Genomic DNA, 25,639 nt, shown 5'->3' on the forward strand with positions numbered 1-25,639 from the left:
TTCGCGAATCTCTCCCCCCTCGTTGTATTCCCACCGACCCTTGAAATCTCTCTTTTTTGCCGAACAAATTGTTTCTTTGATCGTACGCTGCCTTTTCCCACCTTTCCTCCGTCAAGATATTAAACTCTACGAAGAGATTGAATTTTCTAAACTCATACGCAAACGATCGATATAAATTTTTACTCTATGTGGACGATTTGTAAAAATTGTCGTATAAACAAATTTTCTTTTACATTTTCCATTCACTTTTTTACATAGAATCAGCCCCTTGTCTCTTATACGATGATTACCGATACAATTCTCGCGCAATTCTTTCGACAAAATCAGTTTATTCGATTACGTTGCTACTCGGATATCATCGATAAAGTCACACGGCCGCAAGACCATAAAACGGCACCTGTTACAGCTACCCGTGAAAGCGAAACAATGCCGACTGGATTCGCGGTTGATTCTACGTGACGTTCGACCGAAGGTGGGCCCACTCACGGGTTCTTCCAAGCGTCACCTCACGTGTCGGTATTAATCAAGCGAATGCTCGGGCCAGATTGGTTGGTGGTAGGCGATAGGAGGAAAAAGTAACGGCTTACGTAAGCAGGAGACGCTGGAACATATTTAGTCGCGGTAACACGTCCCGAACAGTCGAATCCTATCCTTGCTTGGGACTCGAAGCGTCCAGAAAAAATTGTTCAAGTTCTACTACGAGTCTGTCACTGTCGATAAAAGTACAGCAATAAGTGATTTCTTTGCGATGAGATTTTACAGGTGAGTGGTTAAGAAGCTTCTCTTCGCCTGTTTTATTCATCGTTTAATAAGTATTAATCGCTGGATATGAATTTATCTTTATTCGTTCACGAGGTTTGTCCATCGCCGAACAAAAATTTCGAATCATTCTTCTATTTGTAATTAAATCGAATCATCTGTTAATTCTATCGTGAATTCGAAATTGAAGTTTATCATTTTTTAGTTCGTCGAAACTTTGGCCGAAGAATTTTCCAAGGTAGCGGAATTGTAAGTCGATTTTCATTAAACGATACGATCTTTCGCCAAATAGTTTTCTAAGCTAGTAGAACGTTAAACTGATATTGTTTTTGAAATTCGCGGTTTCTACGGAACGTGTGTATAAACTCGAGATCTCGAAATTCTAGTATAATCGTTGATATATAGCGTATAGTGACACGTCATTTTCGTGCAAGATCGTGACAGCCACAACCACGAGAAAACGATACGATCGTTCGATGAGTCTTTTCTATTTTATATCAAAATATTATACATTGACTATTCGCTGGATCTTTTCAGCGTTCGGTGTTTATTTTAACAGGAAAGAATTAAAAAAGTCGGGGATATTCCCAACGCGGAATTGCCGTTTCTGTATGAGCAATCAGTTTCTCCCAGTTTATAAGGAAAAAGCATAAAACGTAGCGATGGCTTTTATCGAGAATATTCATATGATTTTTCATCTTCCGAACTTGTTTTCGTTTATAATTCGAAGCAATCGGCGTCTTGATTTTTATATTTTAGTTTTCCTGAAGAAACACGTACTCGCACAAGCGTGTATTCTTTGCAGATAACATGTACCTGCTACTCAGTTATGCCAATTTCCTCGTTTCTTAAACGTAGAGATAACATTTATTACTTCAACGTGAAGTGATACACGCATCGTGTCAAAACGTGTAAGTCGTTTCAAAGCCTGGCACGACGTAGGAGATATTTTTAATTAACAGAGGATTGAAAGAGGCTATTAAATCCAGTAAATTGCTCGAAACAATTACGTACATCATTCCTCGTGTCATTTTGAATTTCATGCTTATTACTCGTGTCTTGTATATATGCAGTCGCCTCAACAAGTATTCGCACGTCATTGTGTGATACCATTTATATACTGGAAAAACTTAATCAATTAAATTTAGATATATTAAATTTCGTATCATCTAGTAACAGGTGTATATTTACGTATGATTACAAAAATTTGATGTTAGGAAAAAGTGTTTCGTTGAAAACGATAGGCATATGCAAAATCGTTTTTGTAATCGCTGTATATATATTTTCAGCAATTATCTTGAAATCAATTTCTACGCCAAGCAACTAATTTCCGCGCATCTGCCAGCTAACCCGTTTTAAAAAATTTCTATCGAAATACTTTCTACATTAAAAAAATACAGGAAATCGAGACTAACGTTTTCCTAATTACTCTTCTATAATACCATGCCACACAAACTGACATTTAAAGAGTGTTTTATTACGTTTGGAAAGAACATACATTTGCTGTTGATAGGTCAACTGCGACGCAGAAAATATTCCTTCTTCTCGATATCAAAATTACTTGGCTTTCACATTGCCATCATCGATACCCAACGTTGCTTTAATCCCCGTAAAACTTCCTACTTATATGCATTCGCTAGAAAACTCACGTACCTCGTAACTTACGAGGAAGAGTAGTGGCTATCGACTTCTAATTTACAAGAGTCCTTCGTTAGTACATTCCTCGTAGAAAACGTTGCCTTATCTAATCTAAAACGCTTCGATTCTGCTGTCACGAGACCAGGAGACCGGTGCACGATTTATTACTTCGGTCGTGGGGTCGCGCAAGCCCCAAACAAAATTCTCTTCGTGTTCGTGAAATAATAATCGCCGGTCAGGTAACGTTAGATCTCGATATCTTGGGGTCCCCGGATCGAGTAATCTTCTTAACGAAGAATCGTCCCTTGCGCTGCCGGTGGAAAGGGAGAGATGTGTCTCCAACGTTGGATCCAATAAGCACGGCTATCGGATACGCTTGTCTATTCTCCGGAGAGACGAAACTCGTGACCAAAGGCGTCCGCGAGGAGAGAAAGAGAGATCAAGTGAAACGAGACAGAGAGAGAGAGAGAGAGAGAGAACACGGGGCAAAACAATCCCATTGTAGGTTTGCGCCTTTCCGGGTAAAGGTACTGGATCGAGGACAAACGAGTGGCAGGTGCGTCTAGGATGGGGACCCTTAATACGGTATTTCATCGATCATAATGCGCCCCAAACTTTCACCACGCTTTGTATCGCTCGAACGGAGTTGGTGCGGCTAATATCGATTCCTTGTGTCTCTCTTGTGACGTTTCTTTTCCCTCTGCACCTTTATTCCCCGCTGTTTTCCTGCATCATTGTCCTGGAAGTGCTTTGGACACGCGTGAATGTGCCATATCGGAGTCTGTTACTCTTTTGTCTCGTGACAAGCCTCGGAACTTGGTTTCCCTAGAAGCGAAATTTTCATCTTTCTTCTATTTTCAGCCAATAGAATCTTGCTGACTTTGATTGCGCTACGAATTTAGGCTCACCGTGTATTGCTACCGTGTATCGAGGTGAAAAGTAATAGAATATGGTGTTTTTCTCTAGTAGGTTTCACCAGATATAGGTTACTATCGCGGAGAAAGTTTTCTAAACTTCATAGAAGCGATTAAAATCGTATTTCCACCGCCTAGTTCGCCACGTAGTTACTGCAGAGCATAGAGGACACGAAGGAACTGTTCGATTAATAGGAAAGTTTTCTCTAGAATTCGAACTAGTCCGTGAAAAAGAAGGTCGATAAAAGAATAAGAAAAAGAAGAAGAAGAAGAAGAAGAAGAGTAAAATGAACGCAATGGAAAGCGAATACGCAGACACGATCTAGAAAAGGAACTTTCCTTGGCTCCCTTTAGTTGTCTAGAAACTGGTGAAACTTTTCTGACAATCCTTTCTCTCGTCCTCGACGCGGTCTTTGTTCTCCATTGCGATTCCAACGCGTTTCGTCCGACGTCGTCTAGACCTGTGGGACAATGCGCGTCGCTATTTCGGTAAAACGCGACTGATTATTCCAGATACGCGCGCGACCGAATAATACGCGGAGGAACAAAGCGACGTGACACCGATGCCGCTGGAATGGCTGGCTCATTATTAACGCCCGGCGAAGTATCGTGTCCCCTGCTCTCCCTTTGACGACTCCATCTCTCTCTACTATTCTCTCGTTTTGTCACGTTTCGACCAAGCAACGAGGAAAATTGTCCGCATTCTCAGACCCGATGATAATTTCCCGCTGTGATAGTGTCACGCATTAGTGAAGATAAATGGAAAGTTTCGTGGATGGTTGTGACCTTCGGCCAGGATTTAGGAAGCGATATCGGAAGAGGAACGCGTTGCCTTATCTAATTTTTAGTTCTTCGTGGGCAAGCATAGTTTTGTACTGTAATTTTTTTCTCTTACTCTTTTAAACTTGGAAAAAATTTTAGGGATATTTTCACTTTTTAAGTGAAACGTTCAGAGACCCTTGAAAGATAAAAACTTGCTGCGAAGAAATTGACGAGATAAATTTTGCTCGAGATGCAAACGTTTTGGGTTGCCAGATAATAACATCGACGATTACCGACGTAGAATTCACCGCTAAACATCGATCATTTTCTTAATTCTACTATCGCAAGTCTAAGTTATTACGTCAATATGACTGACATAATATACGACTGTAAAATACTTTGCAACGATATTACGAAGCTTTAAGGAATATTTGAGGCACGGTAACGGCCCAATTTTCGGCCATCGTTGTTTCTCTCGCCAGTTAAGGTCGAGAGAACCATTCTCGGTTACAAAATTACGTAACCGCGCTAGTACCGTGCCATTTGGAGCAGATGCGACGGAACGTAGACCATTAGACGTCGCAGAAAGGACCCTTATGCTCGTTTCACAGGGTCATTTCGGTTCTCGGAGGAAAGGTATGCAAATTGTACGGAGGAAAGGGCGCGTTCGATTTTGAACGCTGCGTTGTCCGAGACCCTCGAGCTGCTCGGTTTTTTGCCTCCCTTGCTTAAAGGTAATTCGAGTCGAGCTTCCCTGCTGGGACTTGGGAAACTAGTCTGCCGTCGCCTGCCCTCTCCCTTCTTACCTTCGCTTGTGAAATTGGAAAAGCGCGACGAGCTCGTTCCAAGAACGATCGAAGGTTCGCTAATGTACTTGACTGCGTGAAAGAGGAAAAACGATCAAAGACCAGCTCCAGATATTTTTTCAATGTATTTTGCATTTGAATATTATTTTTTTTAGATCGGTGGCTAATCTTGAAATATATTTTCAAAGCAAAGACTTTCAAATGGGTGAAAAAGTTTGAAATAAATTTATTTACGTGAAATCAACCGATTGGAATTTGTAATAAGCATTTTATCATTAAGAATGAAAGAGTCGATGATTTTACATTTGCTCGATGAATTAGAAAACGTGTAGGAAGGAGTTATCGATAGGACTTGGCGACTATGTTCCGATTGTAAAATCTGTAATTTTATAACGACACAAACATTTCTAATAGAATAGGCACTACTCGTTTTTTCTCATTTATTTCTCCAACATTCCGAACGTTCTACCAACGAGAACCGAACAAGAGCAACGAGGGTTGCGGGAAAACAATCGCTGATCGAAACACGGCAACGACTCAGCCACGTTCGATGGTAGAGTTCTCTTTCGGTCGCGCGTGTATTTATTTTTCGAGCGCTTCGTCTCCTTTGTCGTGGAATAATTCCGAAGGCGTAGGCACGAGGCCAGGACGCCGGAAGTTCAGAGTGCGGATCTTGAAGGCGCGGAAATAGGGTGGTAATGGGAGCAAGGTGGAAGAGATGACAAACACCGTGGTTCAGAGGGAGAAAAACTTGGAAGGGAAGCGAGAAAAAGAGAGAAAGGAGGAAATGACTGGTAACGCCAGGAGCAGCTGCTTTCGAGCGTTTAGCGAATTTTGCCGCGAGGCATTAAGAGGGGCCCCCTTAGTTCTTTTTTCCAGCGACTCGCCTCCTCCTCCTTTGCTTCCTCGTTTCCTTTTCCACGCAAGAAACGAGCATACAAGGGCCACTGGCCGGATTCACACGCCGAGGATCCCCGACCATCGTCGTCTCATCCCAATGAAAATCCCGCTTTCTCGCGAAAGAAGCTGCTAAACTTTGAAGAAAAGGTCTTTGGATCCATTTGGTTTTCGTCCCGTCGACTTTGTCCGGGATGTTTGCGAGCTTCCAAGGAATTCCCTTGGAGTTTCGATCGAACGAAACCCCATCCGGAGCCGATTAATCGTCGGAAAAGAAAATCAAAAGAGCGAAGGAAAGCTGGGACGAGTCGGCTAGTGGAAAAAGTTCCAGTTGGAACTGGAAAACGCGTTTCAAGCAGGTTTCACTGTTCGTGAAAAACCTACGCCGGTTCTCGTGCACTCACCACACGCGAGGAATATGATAAATCTGAAAGAAGACGAGGACACTTTGGACGATGGTGCTTCGCGCGGCTAGAGGCGGACGTTTTTTTGCGCGACTCGCGGGAGAGAAGCCTCCTGGGGACATTTTCACCCTCTTCTGCGTGTCTGTGCGAAAAGAAAGAGATTCGGATGCAGCAGAATGTAGATTTAGTCCAGGTTGTGCTGCTGCTTCCTCAGCGTTTCTCTCGCAGTCGTTAAGAGGAAAGAGATCCAGCTTTCACCGTCTTTGCTTCGGAAATTATCTTGGCTCGCGAGTCGAGCAGAAAATCTCTCAAAGTGTTTCGATTTTGAACTGTTCGATTCATTTCGAATCTTTACGTAGAATTTCGCCGCAAACGTTTCAGGACATATCCAGCATGTAGAGCCGCGATCCTGTAGAATGCCAATGAAATTTCCAAATACATATCTCGCATAACGCGCACGATACGTTCATAAAAGCAGTCTGAATCTACCAGTATCGACGAATACTTTCGTGACCCACTGTATATCCCGAACCCATATTTTTTTCAAAATGTACAATTCAAATAACCCAAGCTTCGAAACGATCTAATACTATAAAAGAAAAATCGGTGTCTGGCGACATATTCCTATATATCGAATATTAAATTGTTATTTAGATCGCTTGTATTTTTGTGGCACCCAAAAGGCAAGGAAGGGTACACCGTTGGCGCGAATTGTGGTTAACGGGCTGGAAAGGTAAAAGAGCAGCAGGCGCGAAAAAGAAAGAAGTTTCCCGCGGAGTCGGCTCTACCACCGTCACAAAAGAGCTCGCAATATTTCTGTTATGGTACATTAAATTCGTACGAGTTTTCTAACGCGACCGCGTCGTCAATAACGGTGAATCGCCGAGAAATAACGGCGGGGAGGAGAGAACAGGAGCGCGCAAGATGGGAAAACACATTTTCTTTCCCTCCTCCTCCTCTCTCTCTTTCTCTCTCTCTCTCTCTCTCTCTCTCTCTCTCTATGGTTATTTTTCTTAGTCGTTTTGTGGAATTCAACCCGCAGCCCTGCAACGAACAATCGTTCGATCGATTTGTTTCGGCCAGCTGCGTGTAAAACCGCCAAAGGAAACGCAAAATCAAATTGCGTGGCACAAACGGACGCCCAAACTTCGAGGAATAAGTTGCAAATAGGAAACAATTCTTGCCCGGTTGTTGATGAATTCGATTGAAGCTGTTCGTCTCATCTTCCTGTGGCAAAGAATCATCTACGTATTGACAAGGAAATAAAACGTGCGAGCGTGCAACGGTTTAATAAGTCTCTAATGTACACTAGCAGACAGAAGTGTTAGGACGCTGACAGAAACACGATCAGAATATTATTAAGATTTCTAAAATTATCGACTAATTCGAAATTTGAAATTTTCACGACCATGCTTGCTGACATACTTGCGATTCTTCAGGCGAGTAATGGAATACAAAACTGCGTTATTTTGAGTTGCGACACTTCATACATCTATAGCAGTGGTTCTCAAACTCTTTGTAGTCACAGCGCACGTTAGAAAATGTACAAGTGTTTGCGCGCACTTTGTATTCAAATTCTAAAGTCTACAACAGCAGATGCAGCTACGCGATTACAAAAAGAAAGAAAGGAAAAAGGAAAGAAGGATCTTGTTGAATTGTGATTCTAGAACTTGAGAATCACTGTTCTATCGCGTCAGCGTCATGTTGCCTCGAGGTAAATCAAACAAAGTTGATTCCTTTATAACTCTCCAAACGTTATTTTCTGTTTATTCCAACTGCTGATACGTAGATAAGTTTACTACGCGATAAGTTTATTCCAACTATATGCTTCAAACCGGAACGAATATTTAACGAAACTCGTGGTTTGGTAGCTATCGATTCTTAAAACGTCGTTGCGTTCCACTTTACGTATATCGTGTTAAAGTTGTTCAATGAATCACCGAGGCAATGCCAGTGCGAGTTTGAAAAGCGAGTTGCTCGAACGATATGCCGATTAGGACAGGACAACAATGAAGCACCGACCAGTTTTCCTATCTTATCGAGTAATAACACGTTTCAAAGCCTGATACGCAAAACCTGGTTTTCCATCGTAGAACTAGTTTAGGAACAATGCTTGTATCTTTTCGGCTCGTAAAGCGTCGGAATGCGACAGCTATTTTTGCATTTGCTTTTCGAGCCTTCGATTTGCCGGTATTGGTTCGTACTTGTAATTGGATGTGATGCAACGCACCACGACCGACAAGTTTTCGATCTTTGAAACAAACACGTCAAAAGAGAAACAATTCTAAACTCTAGAGAATACGCGTGCAGTGTGTGTTCTAATTTTTGTTCGAAAGATTTAGGCTTATGAACGTTTTGCTAAAAAATCACGACAAACTTATCGAACGATCGAGGTTCGGTTTTTCGTTCGATAAAAGAGAGAAACAGATCGAGACGATATTTCGAAGGTGAATTGGTTTGTATTCTCGAGAAATAAACAACGGCGATATTTAAATCAACCCTTTATATATCAACTTTTTATATAAAGCAACAGGTACGCAGATTACACCGTGTCCGAATATTAATGCGAGTAACTGTATCTCGTACGATTGTCTGTCAACTGGGCAACAAGAAAATATTAGTACCGTTGCTAAGTTTCAACGCTGAAAAGACGAAAGGCCAAACTTGAAAATGAGAATACTCGAGTTATTTCGATCCCGGTGCCTCGAGCTTACATTGTAGGTCAGTCTGAGCACAGGGACAAAAAAATTAACGGCCGGCATTCGCCAAGATTTATGGGTGGGTGGACGGTATGGTGGCTCGTTTGCAAAAGTAGCTCGTGGTGACACGTTCCAACGAGGCTGCCGCGTTCCGTTTGACAAATGGATCGAAATTACCAATTATCCCCTAGCGTTTTCGTCGACGTCGGCTTCGATAAAGCCAACACGAGGTTCTCTGAAATCGAGCGTGAAGCGCGATCGCGATAATTTAAGAACGGTCGCGCGAGCGGTTTTTGTCGCGCAATCGTGTGTGTTCTCTCCGATCCCCGATTCTCTAGGATCCAGTCGCGATATATCGTTCACGCGTCATCGACATCGTGACGGTTCTAATCGAAATCAAAAGAGTTGCGCTATATGAATTAGTAAATATCTTCATTTAAACGATTTTAATAAAGAACGATCGTTGTAAACGAAGAAACTTATTTTCGTTACCGGTAATCATCGGGACCATTATTTTTTAATCGTTTAATTTTTCAAAGAATTTCTTTCGGATTTTAGAGCCATCATTATCTTCCATATAATCGGAAATGAATTTTTTTCGTAAGAATTTTAGAAAGAATGTTAATTTTGCTGTCTGATTCGATCACGCACGTATTCCACGGACACATACGGCTATTCAGACTCGCACGAGTATTTGAACACGCACGTATACACACGCGTGGGTGTTCCATAACGGTGTAGCAGACCGTGAAAAGTAAATCAACGCGAGCACGTTCTCTGTACGAGGCCATTGTATTGTTATTATTTCCATTAGTTATACATCGAACCGGCGTTCTCTAGCTCTTATAAGTTTTCTCGCAGTCGGCGCGTGATGTATTCGACGCGTTATTCAACTCTTACGCATTTACTCCGATGGAATTTGGCATTTACACGTATCTAATGGTTCGCTTTTACCTTTTTCTGTTCCAGGTAAATCCACTGGCCGATCCCCTATGTATTCTTAGTTCGCAGCGAAATACACTCTCGCTCGACGTGGTACGTAATCCGCTAAGCGAGAAACCAATGTCCCGAAGTTCGATTCGTAGCGACGGGAAAGGAATTTCCTGTGGTCCGGTGACTTTTATCGGGAACACCATTCCCGTCCGCCTTAACACCCCGTGGGGAAGGAGCCGTGATTTATACGAGCTTGATCGGCCGTCCTAAGCCTCTCTCGTTAGAATCGATTGCGCGAGGGTGGACGACTCTCTTTCTCTCATCCCCTGGCCGTGTCCCCTTGGAATTAGGTCGTCTCGACGTTTCGATCTGATTTCTCGAAACAATTGGTCCGTCGCGTTGTAAGTTGTCGCAAACTTGTTCCAACGAATTTGTCGCTTCCCCGTGAGTTACTTGCAAGTTTCCTGCAAGTTCTGCGGCAAAACAAGCGTTCGGTGAAGTACCGTTCCGTGGTTGAGAAACGTGGCTAGTGGCATAGATGCAGGTTTAGATAGTTTTCTAACTTTTACGTCTTTTTTGAACATAGACAAACTCTTTTTCTATGAAACATCGTTATGCACGTCTCATTTTGCAAATATTATATAGCTTTGCGCGTTACGTATTTTTCCGACATTTTCGAACTGCGAAATTTTCCAGGAAATTCACCTAGACATATATTCGTAACTCGTAAACGTGCATTTATAACGTAATAGGATCGTCCATCTTTGACGCGATCTTAGACGCGAAACACAGCATTTTCTTCAATATCCAAGATGATCGTATCTACGAATTTGTCATGATTTATATCGAGATCCGAGGAGAAACGAACAGAGTACACGTAGGTACTAGAAACGATGTAAACGAGCCTTCCGATAGCGTAACAAAATAACAAAAAATATAGATTAGATCATTTAGGTTTTCTTATATCTTTGATATTATATATAAAAAATACGTACGTTCCATTTTTTGTACAGGTAATCTGTAGCTTGGATTGCAAAAGTTACTTAAAAATTAATATTCTATTTACAATCTCTCATTAAAATGATACGATATTAATTCCCCGTCACTTCTCGCTCGATAATTATTGCTTCTATACATCTCTCGCTTTTGCCAGCCACCTTCTCAACCATTCTCGATGAACAATTTTCCCTTCGTTTCGCAATTCCCAGCTCTTGGAAAATTTTCGAGATCGCATCCTGATATCACGTCCGATGTTCGAGAGGGTATCGACGAGGTCTGCCCCGACGATTGGTACAAAGATCACACACCGTGATCATTAAACGTTCCATCGCGCAGAGATTGGCTCGTTAGTGGCGCGTTCAGCTCCGGAATCCGCCATGGGAATAATAATACGTACGAAGGGGGTTAGATTGTTTGGTTGGACTAGAGGGAAGAGAGAGGCGACGTGTATCGTCTTCTTAACGACGTCTCCTCCAGACGCACGGTCTCGAATCGACAATTTATTATCCGTCCCGCGAGGATCAATACCAGCACCGGCATAGAGGCGCATTCCCACGTTGAAATTGAAATCTATTCGTTGCCGCGTGCATTCTCCTCTCTCGTTTCACCGTGTGTTCTCGTGCACGCGTCGTTGTGAGTCTTGATTGCCAGTCGGTTGTAAAGAACGTTCGATGCATACGCCGGCATGCAGCGATTGCAAGAGACAGCGGCAACGACCGACTTCAAGGTAGCAAAGCCAGTCGACGGCTTATGTAAGCCGTTTGGAGGGCTGCTTGCGTTCTATGCGCTCGCGGACGACGCGGGAGAGGATCGAGTTTAGACGACTACCGACTGCTGTAGCGTTTTTCGTCTATCGATGGCCAACGTTGGATATCGAAGGAGGCAAGTTTCCAAGAGACGTGGAAAACTAGGAAATTTTTACCTTTGAATGCTTCACTCGAGTCGTCGCGATCCATGACACTGTTGCGTTAGTTAACCGCGTATCTCCTTCTCCGGCCTCTGAAGATTAAACGACCAAGTTAGTACATCTTTGGACCCTAAGTACAACCAACTCGTGTCTTTGATTAACGGCCAACAGACAGTCGTTGAGTCGGAATCGATGAACTCCGAGGGTTCGGTGTAAATTAAGCGACGACAAAGCGTTTCACTGCTGGCAAATGACGCGAGTGTTGCGCGATTAAGCGTCGCTACGATAAATAACCGTTGGATAGATGGAATATTCATCTGGTAAGGGGGAAGCCGTCGAGCCATGACGAGCAATCGTAGTTCATTCCTATTCTTGAATGAGCCTCGATGAATGAAACTCGATATAACATTCTATTAACTGGCGAGAGATAGAACGGCAGATATAATACTCGGATTTTGATCAATTATCCAGCTCCATTACCTCGATGCCCGTAACCAACTTCAATCCCACGATCGATAGCCAATGTGTTAGCGAATTTTTCACGGAAATCACAATGTTTCGATAACTAGTCTAGTCGTTGGAAAACAAGTCCGCTAATATCCATCGACGCCCAAACCTGACTGTCTCGTTTCGCGTTGCAGCAACTTCCGTGACGAATTGAATTCGAAAGCTAAGGTGGCAGCAATGCACAACCCACCTACACCACTATCGTCCATAAGTATTAGAAAGCTCGATAATTTGTTTTTTAATTTTATTGCCAAATATCCAACTATTCTGGCATATTCTTAAGATTTCGGTTTCTTTTAATATCTTGCCAATATCTGGAAAACTTTATTCCTGAAAAGTGTGAAATAATAAAAAGTAGCGCGTACTAAAGTCAAATACTTAAACGTTATCTACATGGATATTTAATAATATCCATTGAAATATAATTTCCCAAGATACGTTTGATTGGGCAAATTTTCCGAATTATTATCGGCAATCGAACTTGTCGCTCGATCGATCTTCCGTTCGACCCTTCGAATTCTGCGTCATCGACATGTCTTTCATTTACCTGCTCCACTCGCGGTTAGTCTTCCCGCGAACTTTCGATCGAGAATGCCGTCGAACTTTTGTACCTCGACCCTGCCGCCAGACATTTGAATGCAAATACGCTTTTTACTTATATTTATATGTAAATGCGGGGTGCTCCCGGCGGACCTGCAGAGCCGAGACACGACGCGAATGGAAACGGTGTGCTTGAAAGGCGAGAAAAAGGCAATGAGTTCGTGATACGTTGCAATTACGTCTTGTGCGGCCTTTGCAACTATCTTTGGCAAATTTACGCAGTAGGACCTCGATTATTCGAATTAATTGGTTACAGAAGGACTAGACGCTCGAATTTTTCAAACAATCGAACGACTAAACTCGTCAACGCGGTTTATATGAAAAGCGGTACAATTTGTCGCGAACAATTATTTTCCTCTTGCTCTTCTAATTTGTTTTTCGAATCTTTCGCAACTGGCAAATTACACATTTTCACGCCATCTGTTGGTTGCTTCCATTGCTACTGAATTTCTCCTTAATTCGTTCAATAATTTCTTCATTGCACACGTGTCTAACGATAGACTTCTAACGAGATCGCTAACCTGATCGAATATACGGCGAGTATGACATAGTTGAGTATATTTCGCGTATTTGGTTCATGTTACAGTTCGATATTATTCGGATAGTCGGACGTTCGATTAAGAGGTATATTTTGAATACCGAAGAAACGCTAGATGAAGCGGTTAAACATAGAAGGACAGTGTGTTCACAGCACTGTGGAAGCATTTGTTCGAGAGCTTCGATTTGCAAAAGAGTTCTTTTCAGCCTTTGAACCAACGTTTGACTGAAGTAAAGTCATCTTCGACGTCTGAATTTTTAACAGACGGATAACGAGGCGGTCGATTCGCGCGTTATTTTTCTTATCGTGGCCCCTGAGGGCGGCGGATTTCGCCTGAAGAACAGTGCATCCTCTCTTACGATCGTACAACGACACGGCGTTTCTCAGAGCTCGATCACCAGTCGAGTACGTATCGTTATCGGTTATCTAGAATTCCCTCCGCGGACGTTCCTCGTCGGAAGCAGCCTCGTGGTGTATATGTAGATAGAAGCTAGAACAGCCGCGTTCTTTATCTTTCCTCCGATTTCCTTCCTCCCGTCAATGCACTGTTGTAGAGGAAAGCTTCGTTCATAGGTCGTTCACCCTGCAAATCAGCGAGAACTCATCGACGCGATTTCAGCTTGCGATCTTACTCGGCGTCGGACGCGAAGTTTCGTAGATATAGAAAATTATGAGAGTCAAAATACGTGTTTTGGCAAGTAAACCGGGAATTTGTATAGAAAATTTAAAGATGCATAAATGCACAGAACGCATAGGTATAATATTTTGAAAGTATCCAGAATCTTCAAAGCTTCTTAAGAAAGGAGGTTCCTTCGATTCTTAGAAATCCAAACAAAAATATTTCCAAGACCCGCTTTACTACTTTTGGACTAAACTACCTGTAACAAAAAGAAAAAAGGAAAAAAGGAATGGACCAAAAAGTCATCGATTCTCGCGAAGAAAATGTATATATTGCTAAATATGTCGTTATTATATACATGTATATATATTTTTATATTTATATATTTTTATATTAGATTTTATATTAAAAATACTTTATACTGTAAAGTTATGAATGGATTCGTAAGAATTCGAGTCAACCCGGAGTCACAGTGGCACCGAAGAACATATTTAAAATGTAGATGCACTCATTTAAATACCCGGTTCGTATTCGCGATTTAATCGTTCCCGTTTCTTCGAGCTCTTTTCCTTGCCGTTTTTCCCCTTTCTCTCCCCGCCATTATTCCGACAAGAGTTCTTCTCTCGCCAAAACCGAGGAGAACGAGCCGATCTGTAATCTGAAAGTTGTCAGCCGCACATCGCGCGCTGTCCTAATGGAATTTGAATGTCGTTAGCCGAAGTAACCGGGCGTGAGGAAGGGACCTTATCCCTATTACCACCGCGTCGTCCCCGCAGTCGACAGGGAATAGGGCCGCCGCAGGTATCGTCCTTGAGAACCATAGTCTGGTCGACGAGTTTATTGGAACAGGGAAACGTGTCGGGTCCGAGGAACGTTTTCTTTCCTCCTTTCGAACGTTTCATCTCCTCGTTTTCCTACGTTTTCCCCATTTTCCACGTGCTCTTTTGTTCAAGACGTATAGCCACGTAGAAAAGGATGATCATCGTATTCGAGCATCGATGAGAGAACAACGCAGACTGTACCTATACGTGACGGCGAGAAATTTTCATATTCAATTTTCATAGAGGGAGAACGAGCGAATATAATCGCAAATCGAGATTGGGCAACAGTATCTCGCGAAAAATGGCGGATAGAGGCAAGGAGGACTTGAAAAGCCTTTTCCGGAGAAGGTTTCCACAGTACATCGCTGCTTGCGCAGGTTATTTTCTTACTTACCGAAATTTCTTCTCTTATAGCCGGTTTTTCAATATTATTTCGTTCGATGAAAACGATTTAACCTAATCGCCTGATAATTGCAATCTTTTTGACACGTTCACAGTTTCCTAACCTCTATGGTGTGATTAGTCTATAGTCGCGTAGATTAGACATATGCGGGTATCCGAGATTACGGGCTCGAACTAGCTTGGTAAAACTCGGGCTCGTTCGCATCCTTGAAAATTTTTTAGTCCATGAAATTTGTCTTGTTTTAACCATCGTAAAAAATTTACCAGTCACCGATAACCATTGTAGAGGTCAACGTGTTAGTACACGTAATTATACGAGATTTTAGTTCGTGATATATCGCTTCTTTGGACGTACGATGTCGCAATATGTATATTTTTGCCTTGAATTGTGAACGTGTTTTAATGATTCTCTCGCGTGGAATCGGTAAGAGAAAAATCGCGAGAAACGATTGACTGTACATACATGGCGTAAATTTTGTAGCGTGCATGGGCGGATTCTCTTTGGGTTGTGGAATTGGTTGGAGCGCGCCGTGCGTCGAAGTGCTGAAAGAGAAGCACGAGTACGATACGTTCTCGACGAACGTGATCGCGTCGGTTTTTCCGCTGGGTGCAGCACTTGGGATGCCAGTGGTGCCTTTCCTGGTCGACAAGATCGGTCGAAAGTGGACGATGATGTCGCTGGTACCCGCGTTCCTTCTCGGTTGGATGTTCATCACAATTGGGGTGACTACGTTCGTGCTTCTAGTCATGGGCAGACTAATAACCGGCGCCTGTGGCGGAATGTTCTGCGTCGTCGCGCCGATGTACTCGGCCGAGATCTCCGAAAAAGAGATTAGAGGTACGAGAGAAAAAGGAAACTGCACCACATGCGCTTTACCGAAGGAAAGATATAGATGTTCTCGATCAGCTTCAAAGAATATTTAAGATTCTTGCGTCATAGTATTTATATCAGTGTCTACTGGAAACGAGGTACGTTAGAAAGTTTATGATAGAATCGCGAATATTTAGAGTTTCTGGTAAAAAGATGTTCCGAAGAAGAAGCAATGCCAGACGATAATAACGGCAATCGATAACCGATGTTTAACACTGCAGATCTATAATCAACGATGTGAGTTGTGGTAACAAAAACCTTTCTATTCGTAAGTTTTCAAACGTTGTACCATCCTCTTCAGTAGGTATTGCTATATACTATAAATACTTGCTAAATACTATAGTATGATTTAATAAAAAGCTTGACTCTGTTGTACGATTAGGTACATTGGGAGTCTTCTTCCAATTGCTACTCGTGATCGGGATTCTGTACGCTTACTGCTGCGGCTACGCTAGGAACATCGTTGTGATATCGATTCTATGTGGTATCGCTCCTCTTTTATTCGCCAGCATCATGACCTTCATGCCGGAGAGCCCGCTGTTTTACATGGCGAAAGAGAACGAAGAAGCCGCCAAGAAGTCGATGCGATTCTTCCGTGGATCGGAGTACGATATCGACCCTGAGATCAGCGCGTTTAAAGTCAGTGTTACACTTGCTACAAATACCAAAGTATTTGCGAGACTCTTACGTTGCTCGCAAGCAGTTCGCGAATTATGTTCGCTGGCAGTGTGGACACTTGCGGGCAGCGAAATATCCAACAAGCAAGAAATACTTTTTGCTCGAGAAACAGTACGGTAGAACTCCATTTGTTGGAACGAAATTTTAGTTATCGATCCGTGACAATTACGACTACGTATCTCAGATGTCGAGCCAATTTATGATAAGAAAGAACAATTAGAGGTATTTTTAGATGGATTTTGCCTTTGCGAGGCTACCGAGGGGTTAAATGAATTTCTGTCGCTTGAATCCATTTATCTGGACCTCTGGTTTATGATCTGCTTTCCATCCGATGACAAATGGAAATAAATGGAACTCTACTGTACATCAAAAGTTTATTTTAAGGCAAGTATGAACTGAGTATTACGCTTTGAAGCAGCGTTTGGTACTTGAAAATAGGATCAAATAGAGAAAAGCAGGCGCGAGAAGGTGACGTTCTCTGCGTTCTTGAAGAGACCAGTGTTGAAGACTATGGGAGTGGCATATGGGTTGATGTTCGCGCAACAATTCAGCGGCATCAACGCTATTATTTTCTACTGCGAGACGATCTTCAGGCAAACTGGCGTTAACATGGATCCCCTGCTCCAGATGTTGATCTTCGCGGTGGTCCAGGTGATCGCCTGCGCTATATCGGCCTCGTTGATCGATCAGGTTGTCGCTCGTATCTTTCGCAATTGCGACGTGCGAACGCTGCATTTCCGTCGTTGAAGAATTTCTGACAGACTTTTAACCCTTTCGAAATCGAATTATTTATGATAAAAGTATCTTTCCTACCAATTATTTATACGCGACATCGAGCGTGAAAGGGTTGAGAATGTTTCTTGCAAAATACACAGATTTATTGACGTACCGAATGCAGCGTTCGTTCTTTGAATCTCCAACTCACAAAGGACAAAAAAAGCGTAGCAACGTTTGGAAAATTGTTGTAGCTGGGTCGGAAGGTCCTCATGATGATATCCTGCGGCGTGATGTGTCTCTGTCTGATGGCTCTAGGCATCTTCTTCGTTTTGAGGACCAACAATCCCGACCAAGCCGACCGTCTATTTTGGTTACCGCTCGTTTCTGCTTGCCTATATATCCTGGCTTTCTGCCTGGGTGCCGGTTAGTAACAAAGTAGCATCATCACCTCGCTTTTAACGCAAATCCATCTCTACTTAACCCATTCGGAACCATTTGGGAATTCGAGAAATCAATATTTTGAAATCTCGATGGTACTGGATGTGGATAAAGACTCGTTTTCGTCTTTAAACACTCGAAAGCCATTTTTCAATTTTTCACATGACGCTCTTTTGCTGCACAATCGCGTTTTAAACTGCTTTTCCGAAAAATCAGGTCCCATACCATGGGCCTACATGGGCGAAATCTTCCCAGCGAAACTAAAGGGGACAGCTTCCTCCAGCGCGGCGTGTTTGAACTGGATGTTGGCGTTCATCGTGACCGTATCGTTTTCCTCCGTGGTCGATGCTGTTGGGAACGCAGCTGCGTTCTTTTTCTTCGCGATGATCTGTCTATTGAGCGTGGTTTTCGTGATATTCTGCATGATCGAGACCAAGGGGAAGACGTTTGCCGACATTCAAAGGGAGTTCGGCACCTACGACATCAACGAACGATGATAGCATTCGATCAGGAGAAATACATAGACAGAGATTTCTGCGGACCTATCGCTGAGAGCATCGATAACAGTATAAATTTGTCATCGCACGATAGCGGCGAGATGAATGTGAAATGCCGGTGCGTGGATCGTAGAAACTTTGTAAGTAAATTCTGAAAAATAAATGTAGCTCGACTTGAACGAATACGCATGTATATAGGAACATGGAATAATTAATAATTAATTCTCCAACTCTCACGCGGTATAACGCTGACTTTAAAATTATAAATTTCCTACCAAGAGAAATATTCAGAGAGTCTCATTTTCCGAGCGGACAAAATTCTTTTCCGACGGAGGAAGGAGATGCAAGCTAAACTTGAACTCTCGAGGACTATGCGGTCCGTGCACGCACATATGCAGAGGCACGTACAATGCGTAGCTGCGTTGCAGCTTGCCTGCCCTTGGTGTGATTCTCGAGTCAACAATGATGCGCCTGTGGCTGGCTCCGCCCATGTAAAATGAAAAATCGTTGAGATTAGTGTGTGACGAGAGTTATTTATATTACGAGAGAAGGCTGGCCCCGTTTGAACGAAAAAGCCTGAACGCGTTCTTTCATGGACGTTGACCTAACGGGTTAATCGGGGAGCATCGATCGATCACCGAGCAATGAGAGCCTGATTGGTAATTGCTCGTCGATAGCAAACACCACCTACCTCTCTTTATTCGCCTTTCTTTAATAAGAAACGCCGAGAACATGGTATATTCATAATTATATTTTAACACTGCTATATAGAAATTTAATTCGATTTCGATTAACATTTGCTCTCTCTTACTAAAAAAGAAAAGAAAAAATTAGCAACTAACTGTTTTCAATAACTTTCCGTAGGAATTTAAAGAACAACTGCCTTTTACTCCTCTGATCATGAACCCCTCACTTCGTTCAATTCCATCTGTTAGATAGTTCTGTTTGTGGAACAATCTTAATGTATGAGATCAACGAACAATTTAACGTTTCCGAAATAAACTTCTACCGAGGAACTATTCGATCGGAGATCAAACGTTTCTTCTAGTATTCGTCTTAATAAATACGCGAATGTCGAGGATGAATTGTCTGCTCTCCCTACCCTTCCCTTTCTGCTGTTCGATGCATTTGTCATGCAGTTGCCATCGCTCGGTAGGCGTTCGCTTTCATCGATTATGCATTCGAATTTATATTTATGAAGCGTAGTAGCTTCTCGTATCGGCGTTCTAATAATGGATGCTGCTATAAACCTCTCGTCAGGGTCGGCCGTTGCATGTCGACGTACGCTGCCTACTCTCTGTATCGAGCCACGCGTTGTCTCAGCTTCGCAGATTTTTCCCTCCATGTTGTCGTGCGTTTTGCGGATCCTCCATCGGCGGACCGTCCAACAAACGCTGTTTCCCCACGTGGCCGGATGTTTACGCGCGCCTCGATTCCTCGCGGGACAGAAGGAAAGGAGAGAAACGTTCTCGAGCAGGAGGATGTCGAGGAGATCCACGCAACGATCGAACCGGCATCGTTCGCTTCGAATCGAATAGAACGATCTTTAAGTGGAAATCGGATCATCTCGTTAATCCTTGATTCGTTAAGTGAATTTAATTTGTTATTTCTAATAAAGGAACGAAATCTACGGAACGAGCAAAGATTAGCAATTGGGCGAATTTGACCTCCTGGTTGACGTTCTAGGTTAACGCTAGGAATACCAAAGTGGTCAAAATTCGCAATTCTTTTATACAAGGTATATGCTCCTACGATACTCTAGGAGTTAATCGTTATTCGTGGCGATCGCCGTGAGCGTTGACACGCTAGGCGAACGGAAGCCACGTGCTGCTGACCAAGTGGAGGCGAGCGACCATTCTACAACAGTGTTGGATCCCTTCGTCGCCGAATAAATTTGCCGGCGAAACCGAAAGTATCGGAGGAGAAAGGCAGGCACGCTCTCATGCAAGAAACAGCCCCGACGGGAGGTCAGGAGAGACCAGACGAGTTTTTCGCGCGTTCCGCCAAGAATTGCTCGTAGGTTCTTTCTTCGTGGGAAGAAGCTGACTTCTGGAAGCGACTGGTGGAAAAATGGCTCGGTGTTACAGAATGTTTGCCAGACTCTCTCGTCCGTTTCAACTTCCCTTCTGGCGAGTTGATTTTCGCCAGATTCATTTTCGAGTCAAAAATGACAGAAAAATAGCGACTTTTCTTTTTATCAAAGTACATGAAATTTGCATTTACTTTATCCAATTATGAAAGCGAAAATATATCTACATTTAACTACAAAAGTGTAAAACAATGTCGCAAGATGCAGCGTGAAAGGGTTAAAGGATGATCGAAGAGCCGTGTTCACCGACAAAACCCGATTCTTTCTCCGGTTTCTCTCCGAACGCTGGACCGATACGCCAAGAGAGCCAGTTCGAAGTCGTTGGTACGAGGCAGTCTGTTGTATATTTCATGAACGGTGAGTTTCCATCCTCGTCGGTGTATCGGGAGAGAAGGACAAGCTGGAACGCGTCGCTGACGTGGTACGAACCACGCACGATGCCATCGTCGCACCGTTTTATTATACGTAACGCTCGCGTCTGCGGAAAATTGCGTTTTTTCACATAAGCTCTACGCCACGCGATAGGGATGATTACGCCGCATCTCGTGTTTACGAACGCTACAAACCTTCTACTACCTTTGCAATCTTCTACCCTTTCCTTCGCCTCAGCATCGCTTTTTTTTTAAATTTCTTTTAAAGAATTTTGTTAGCAACTTTTCTACATTCCGCTATGAAAGTTCATTTCCAAGCGACGTTCGCTCACCCGAATAATTATGCAAATTAAATTACCGTATAATTACTGTTCCAAGTTCCGGTTTTCACGAGAAAAATCGATATCGAAAAGTCGCGGTTTTCGAATGCCACGATTTCCAGCACAAAAGTTTCGCAGCGACCCGACCTCCACCCTTTGCCTCTCTTCTCATCGGATAGATTCCATTTGCCTTTCTTGATGTCACCCTATCGTTCTCCAAGCCTGTTTACCTGTCTCCTCTTCGGCTGGCTGAGTCGACCCACACACGATCCGCGCTTCAAGGTTCCGCTCGCGGATCACTTGGCAGACGGTGCGAACGCGCGCGCACACACGTGTATCGTCCCCTCTTTTACTCTCTTCTTCTCCCGTTTGCTCCGCGTCGATTGCACACTGCACCATTGCACCGCGGGGCCATTGGCCTCTCTCCGCTCGGTATCGTCACGCGTGCTCGCTCGTTTCTCGGCGACACACAGCTCGAAGCCGAAAAGCACCGTGCTGCGAGAGCGCGCTTTTTTCTGCACCTCTCTCCTCCGCGATTTATCGCGAGGCCATGCTCGTACCTCGTATTGACTCCGCACGGCATGCTCGCCTGCGTCACGCGCGAAACGAGGACGGGTCACCGTGTCGCGAGCCGATTTTTCCTAAGTGCATGTTCGTACGATCGGTTGGAATTGTGGCTTTCGCACGAATATCGAAGAGATAAGAATTGGTTCTTCCGTGCAGCTACCACGTTCAAGCCACCTCGGGACCAGTTTTATTTCTTGCTGTATTTCGTATTAGCGACGCGGCAACTATTCAAAGAACGTAGAATTTCTAACGGACTTTTACTCGAATTTCCGATGCTGCATGATCTTCCCGACTCCGTGTTAAGAATACGAATATCGCGTCCTTTTCAAGACTTTAAGGTTCTCCGTGTGTTATTTGATCCTTTCGCCGATCTTACTCTCTGTGAGATTTTTTATAAAATTACTGAAATTCGTAAAGGTGCATGAATTCCTACGGTTCTACGCGAGGAATTCGAGCATTATGCGTAGTATTGCTTCTCTGCTACAAAATATTTTCATTAGATTACTACAATTTATACGGACACGTGGATTTTCACGATTCTCTCTGTCAAAATACACAAATATCATATCTACTCGCATAGCACTGCTTACGCGTGTCTTCCAAAATATCTTGCACGGAATTCGTCGAATCCGTCAAATTGTATGAATTTCCAGGAATTATACATCTCCAGGGAAAATACAAATATTCTCTCCTATTGCAAAGCTTTCACGATTCTCCTGCAAGCAAGCGCGCCGATTAATTGCTCCGTAGTTTCACCGTTAATCAATCTTCCATCACGTACCTTGTAACGATGTGTCCCCGGAATGAAGCCGCCGCTAATGGAGTCGAAACTCTGCCTAGACCCTCGAGCCTCCAAATTTAGCGAAAGCGAGGAAGCAGGGTGCCCCGTAGGCGATTAATTAATTTCTATCTGCTCCGATCTTGGTCTGTCCGAATCGCGAGATTCTCGTTTCCTGTGCGCGCTATCGGCCTACCATAAATAACGCGAACGCAGAAATAAACGCGGTATCGGGCCAGTTTCGCTCGTCTCTCGATTATGCATTAGCTTGTACACGCGCTCAAGTTTCTCTCTCTCTCTCTCTCTCTCCTGTCTATCTCTATCTTTGCTGCGTCTGACTAGTATCGTCAGTCTGTCCACTATCTACTTACTGCCGCTGGCTCTTTCTTGGTACACGCGAGAGAGGGCTGAATTCGTAGGAGGATCGACGTCAATGGAGATCGCTGTTTCGAATGTTCTACACGGAATCCTTTTATCACCAGTCCGCGTGCCCGCCCTGAAAGAAACTACTGTGCACGTGCGTCAATGGTCGCGTTCCAGCGTACCAGCGTATCAGCGATAGCAATATCAGCCCCTTGCTTTTTCTTCGTCGCTTTCCTCCAGCATTTTTACTAGATCATAAGAAACGTTGCATTCTCTCTTTATTCGTAAGTAGTAATTTTTAGGAAAATTTGGGATTCCCTTCTAATGTGAAAATTACAACGTTTAGAAATTATTGCAGGATTAACATCCGTCCGCCACAGGCGATGAAACATAAATAAAAAATGAAATGTAAGATTCTTTATACAGTGTAATAACGATCAACGAATTCGGTTTGACGCTTGCTGTCATTTTCATGGGTGTACTCCGATTTCAAGTCGCTGATGCTAATTTCACGTTTACTGTTTTTCTGCTATGTAAATATCGTATAACTACGTGTTTCCTGTTCCCCACTGCAATATGTCGCAATAACTACGAGTTTCCTGTTTTCCAACATAATATAGCAATTTCAATATTGGACGGTAATACACAGCAAAGTAAACAAGCGTTTCGCTTTTTCAATCTTCTTTGTTCTGTTTTCTAGATCTGCAGCGTTCGCGAAAATTACCCTTATACGATCCAAGGAATTCGAAAATTACGATTCTCTTGCTCAACTGTCGATATATTACGCGCGTTAATCCGTGTCAGCGATCATCCTTAATCCAAGGTGTAATCAGCAGCGTATCCAAATGCAGCGCGACGCGAAGGACGAGGCGTGAAATCGCCTCGTTTCTCGAGGTGTTCCCGGTCAATCGTGGATCGTTAAAAGAGATCGGCTAACGTTACGGTGCGTATATTTCCGAGCGACCCAGTTGCATAGCGAATACAGCAGCAACCGGTCGTAGGCTGTAGCCTAGCGTTGGGACTGATACAGCATCGATGATTGTCGACATCAACTTACGAATTTCCCGATTCTATATCATATTGTAATTATCCACTCCAATTTTCACAATTTCCACTACTCCACTCTATGTTTGTTTCTTTTCTAATATTACATTTTTAAAACGAGGAATCGATCGAGAGAGCCCGAGAAACCAATTCATTAAAAGATAAGCGGTATTTTGAAACGACAAAAGTCTTTGTATTTGCGCGTGTAGGTTCGCCTGTTAACACGCAACTGCGTTTGAAGGAAATAATTTATGAAAATATGTTCTTAGTTGCGTACTTGCATAAATATATAGCCAGTGTAAATTAAACGATAGAAATGTATATCGATGTAAACTAAATATACGGTTAATTCGTATTAAAAGGATTAAGTATCAAATTGTTCGAACGTAATCGATACGTATTGTATCAGCTCCATCGCTAGTTTCATCACGCGCGGGTACCGTTGTCGTCGCGACACGTACCAAGCTTTCTCCGTTTCTTCTTCATGCGAGCAGTTCGTTTCCCGATTAAAACGAACGGTCTGTGCGCCTCGTCCAAGTCTTTTCAACGTGCCTTATCTCTGCCGGTTCGATGGATCGGAGAGCAGCCTCGAAATTAAGGCATTTTTGTCCCGATAACGAGACGATCATTAACGGTGACCCACGACTGGGACGCGTTTTAAATTGCTCGGACGTTTTACAGACAGGTTTGCCTCTCTTTGCTAACGGGGACCGGTTTTCTAAGCCGATAGTGCGCAACAAAAAGACACGATTAATGGCGGATCACTGGCGCAGTATCGATGGCATTCGGAATCCTCCGTTGTGCTCTGGCCTGGATTGGAACCTCGCGTGACGGTTCTTACTTGGCTGTTTGGAAAATAATTGACTTACGACTCGAAACGGTAACTCTGTTGTATGCGATTAATACCAGAACTGTCAACGACTACGGTATAAGGCTTGTAAAAGATATACTATCGTTGGCGAGTGTATTTTTGAAATATATAAAATCATTGGAAATACACAAAATATAGTTCTCTTCCAAGTAACGTTTTTCAATTTAATTCGCGTCAGGTACAATACAAAGTTAGTTAATTTTAAAAGAATAATTTTAGCTAACAAGAATTTAACGAAGGGAATAATTAATATTAATCAGCGCGAATAAAAGATCGACGAATATGTTCAAAATAATAAACCATAATTTTCTTCCGGAGACGTCCAAATTACGCGACTCGAAGCATCAGCGTTGGATCAGGTTTGGAGAGGATACGAACATCGATGCGAATGAACATAAAGCGAATAAACAACGAAAATTTGTGAAATTTCGAATTTTCTGATTTCCTTGAGAAGTTTCAAGCGAAATGATTCGATATTAACAACGATTATGAAAATACCCGTATTCGGGGAAATTTATTCCGGCGTCGAAGGGCCCAGGCAACTTTTAATTACGCGGTGTTCTTCGCGAATGGAGGGAAAACGAGAGTCTACCGTAAAGCCGCTGTCAGCCGAGGGGAAGACAGAAAAAAATACAGGATCGTAAAGCATCCGTGCAATAAAGCTGCCTGCAACAACGGGCAGGCAACATATTTTAAGAAATTAATTTGTCGAAGGACAAATTGCCTGGTTTCTCACCGACGTGGACGCGCGATACCAGCGACGCTAAAAAGAGAGAAGCGAAAAGAGAGGGGAGAAAGTTTAACCTCGGTCGGTCTCTCTTTTCCTTCTC

General features: G+C 43.1%; 2 protein-coding genes across 7 annotated transcripts in view; both read left to right on the plus strand.

The window, feature by feature from the left end:
* The window catches only part of LOC122575392 (headcase protein), a 163,642-nt gene that overhangs the window by 62,899 nt on the left and 75,104 nt on the right, over nucleotides 1-25,639 (plus strand). The window lies entirely within an intron of this gene.
* LOC122575393 (facilitated trehalose transporter Tret1-like) lies at nucleotides 607-23,576 on the plus strand. Of its 5 annotated transcripts, none has more exons than XR_006319414.1 (9): nucleotides 609-762; nucleotides 9,849-9,914; nucleotides 14,936-15,180; nucleotides 15,687-16,043; nucleotides 16,459-16,715; nucleotides 17,193-17,444; nucleotides 17,723-17,894; nucleotides 18,126-18,546; nucleotides 18,686-23,576. XR_006319414.1 is itself a non-coding variant. In XM_043744248.1 (9 exons), exons 4-9 carry the CDS (start codon nucleotides 15,105-15,107, stop codon nucleotides 18,404-18,406), a joined length of 1,395 nt encoding a protein of 464 aa, XP_043600183.1. In that variant the 5' UTR covers nucleotides 646-762; nucleotides 965-1,008; nucleotides 9,849-9,914; nucleotides 14,936-15,104; the 3' UTR covers nucleotides 18,407-18,642. The 5 variants fall into 5 exon arrangements, 4 of the variants coding, with proteins under 4 accessions (XP_043600181.1, XP_043600180.1, XP_043600183.1 ...); XM_043744248.1 differs by lacking the exon at nucleotides 18,686-23,576 and adding an exon at nucleotides 965-1,008 and having other exon boundaries at nucleotides 646-762; nucleotides 18,126-18,642; XM_043744245.1 differs by lacking the exon at nucleotides 18,686-23,576 and having other exon boundaries at nucleotides 18,126-18,642.

This window comes from Bombus pyrosoma, linkage group LG15, assembly GCF_014825855.1.
Source record: "Bombus pyrosoma isolate SC7728 linkage group LG15, ASM1482585v1, whole genome shotgun sequence".
NCBI classification, from domain to species: domain Eukaryota; kingdom Metazoa; phylum Arthropoda; class Insecta; order Hymenoptera; family Apidae; genus Bombus; species Bombus pyrosoma.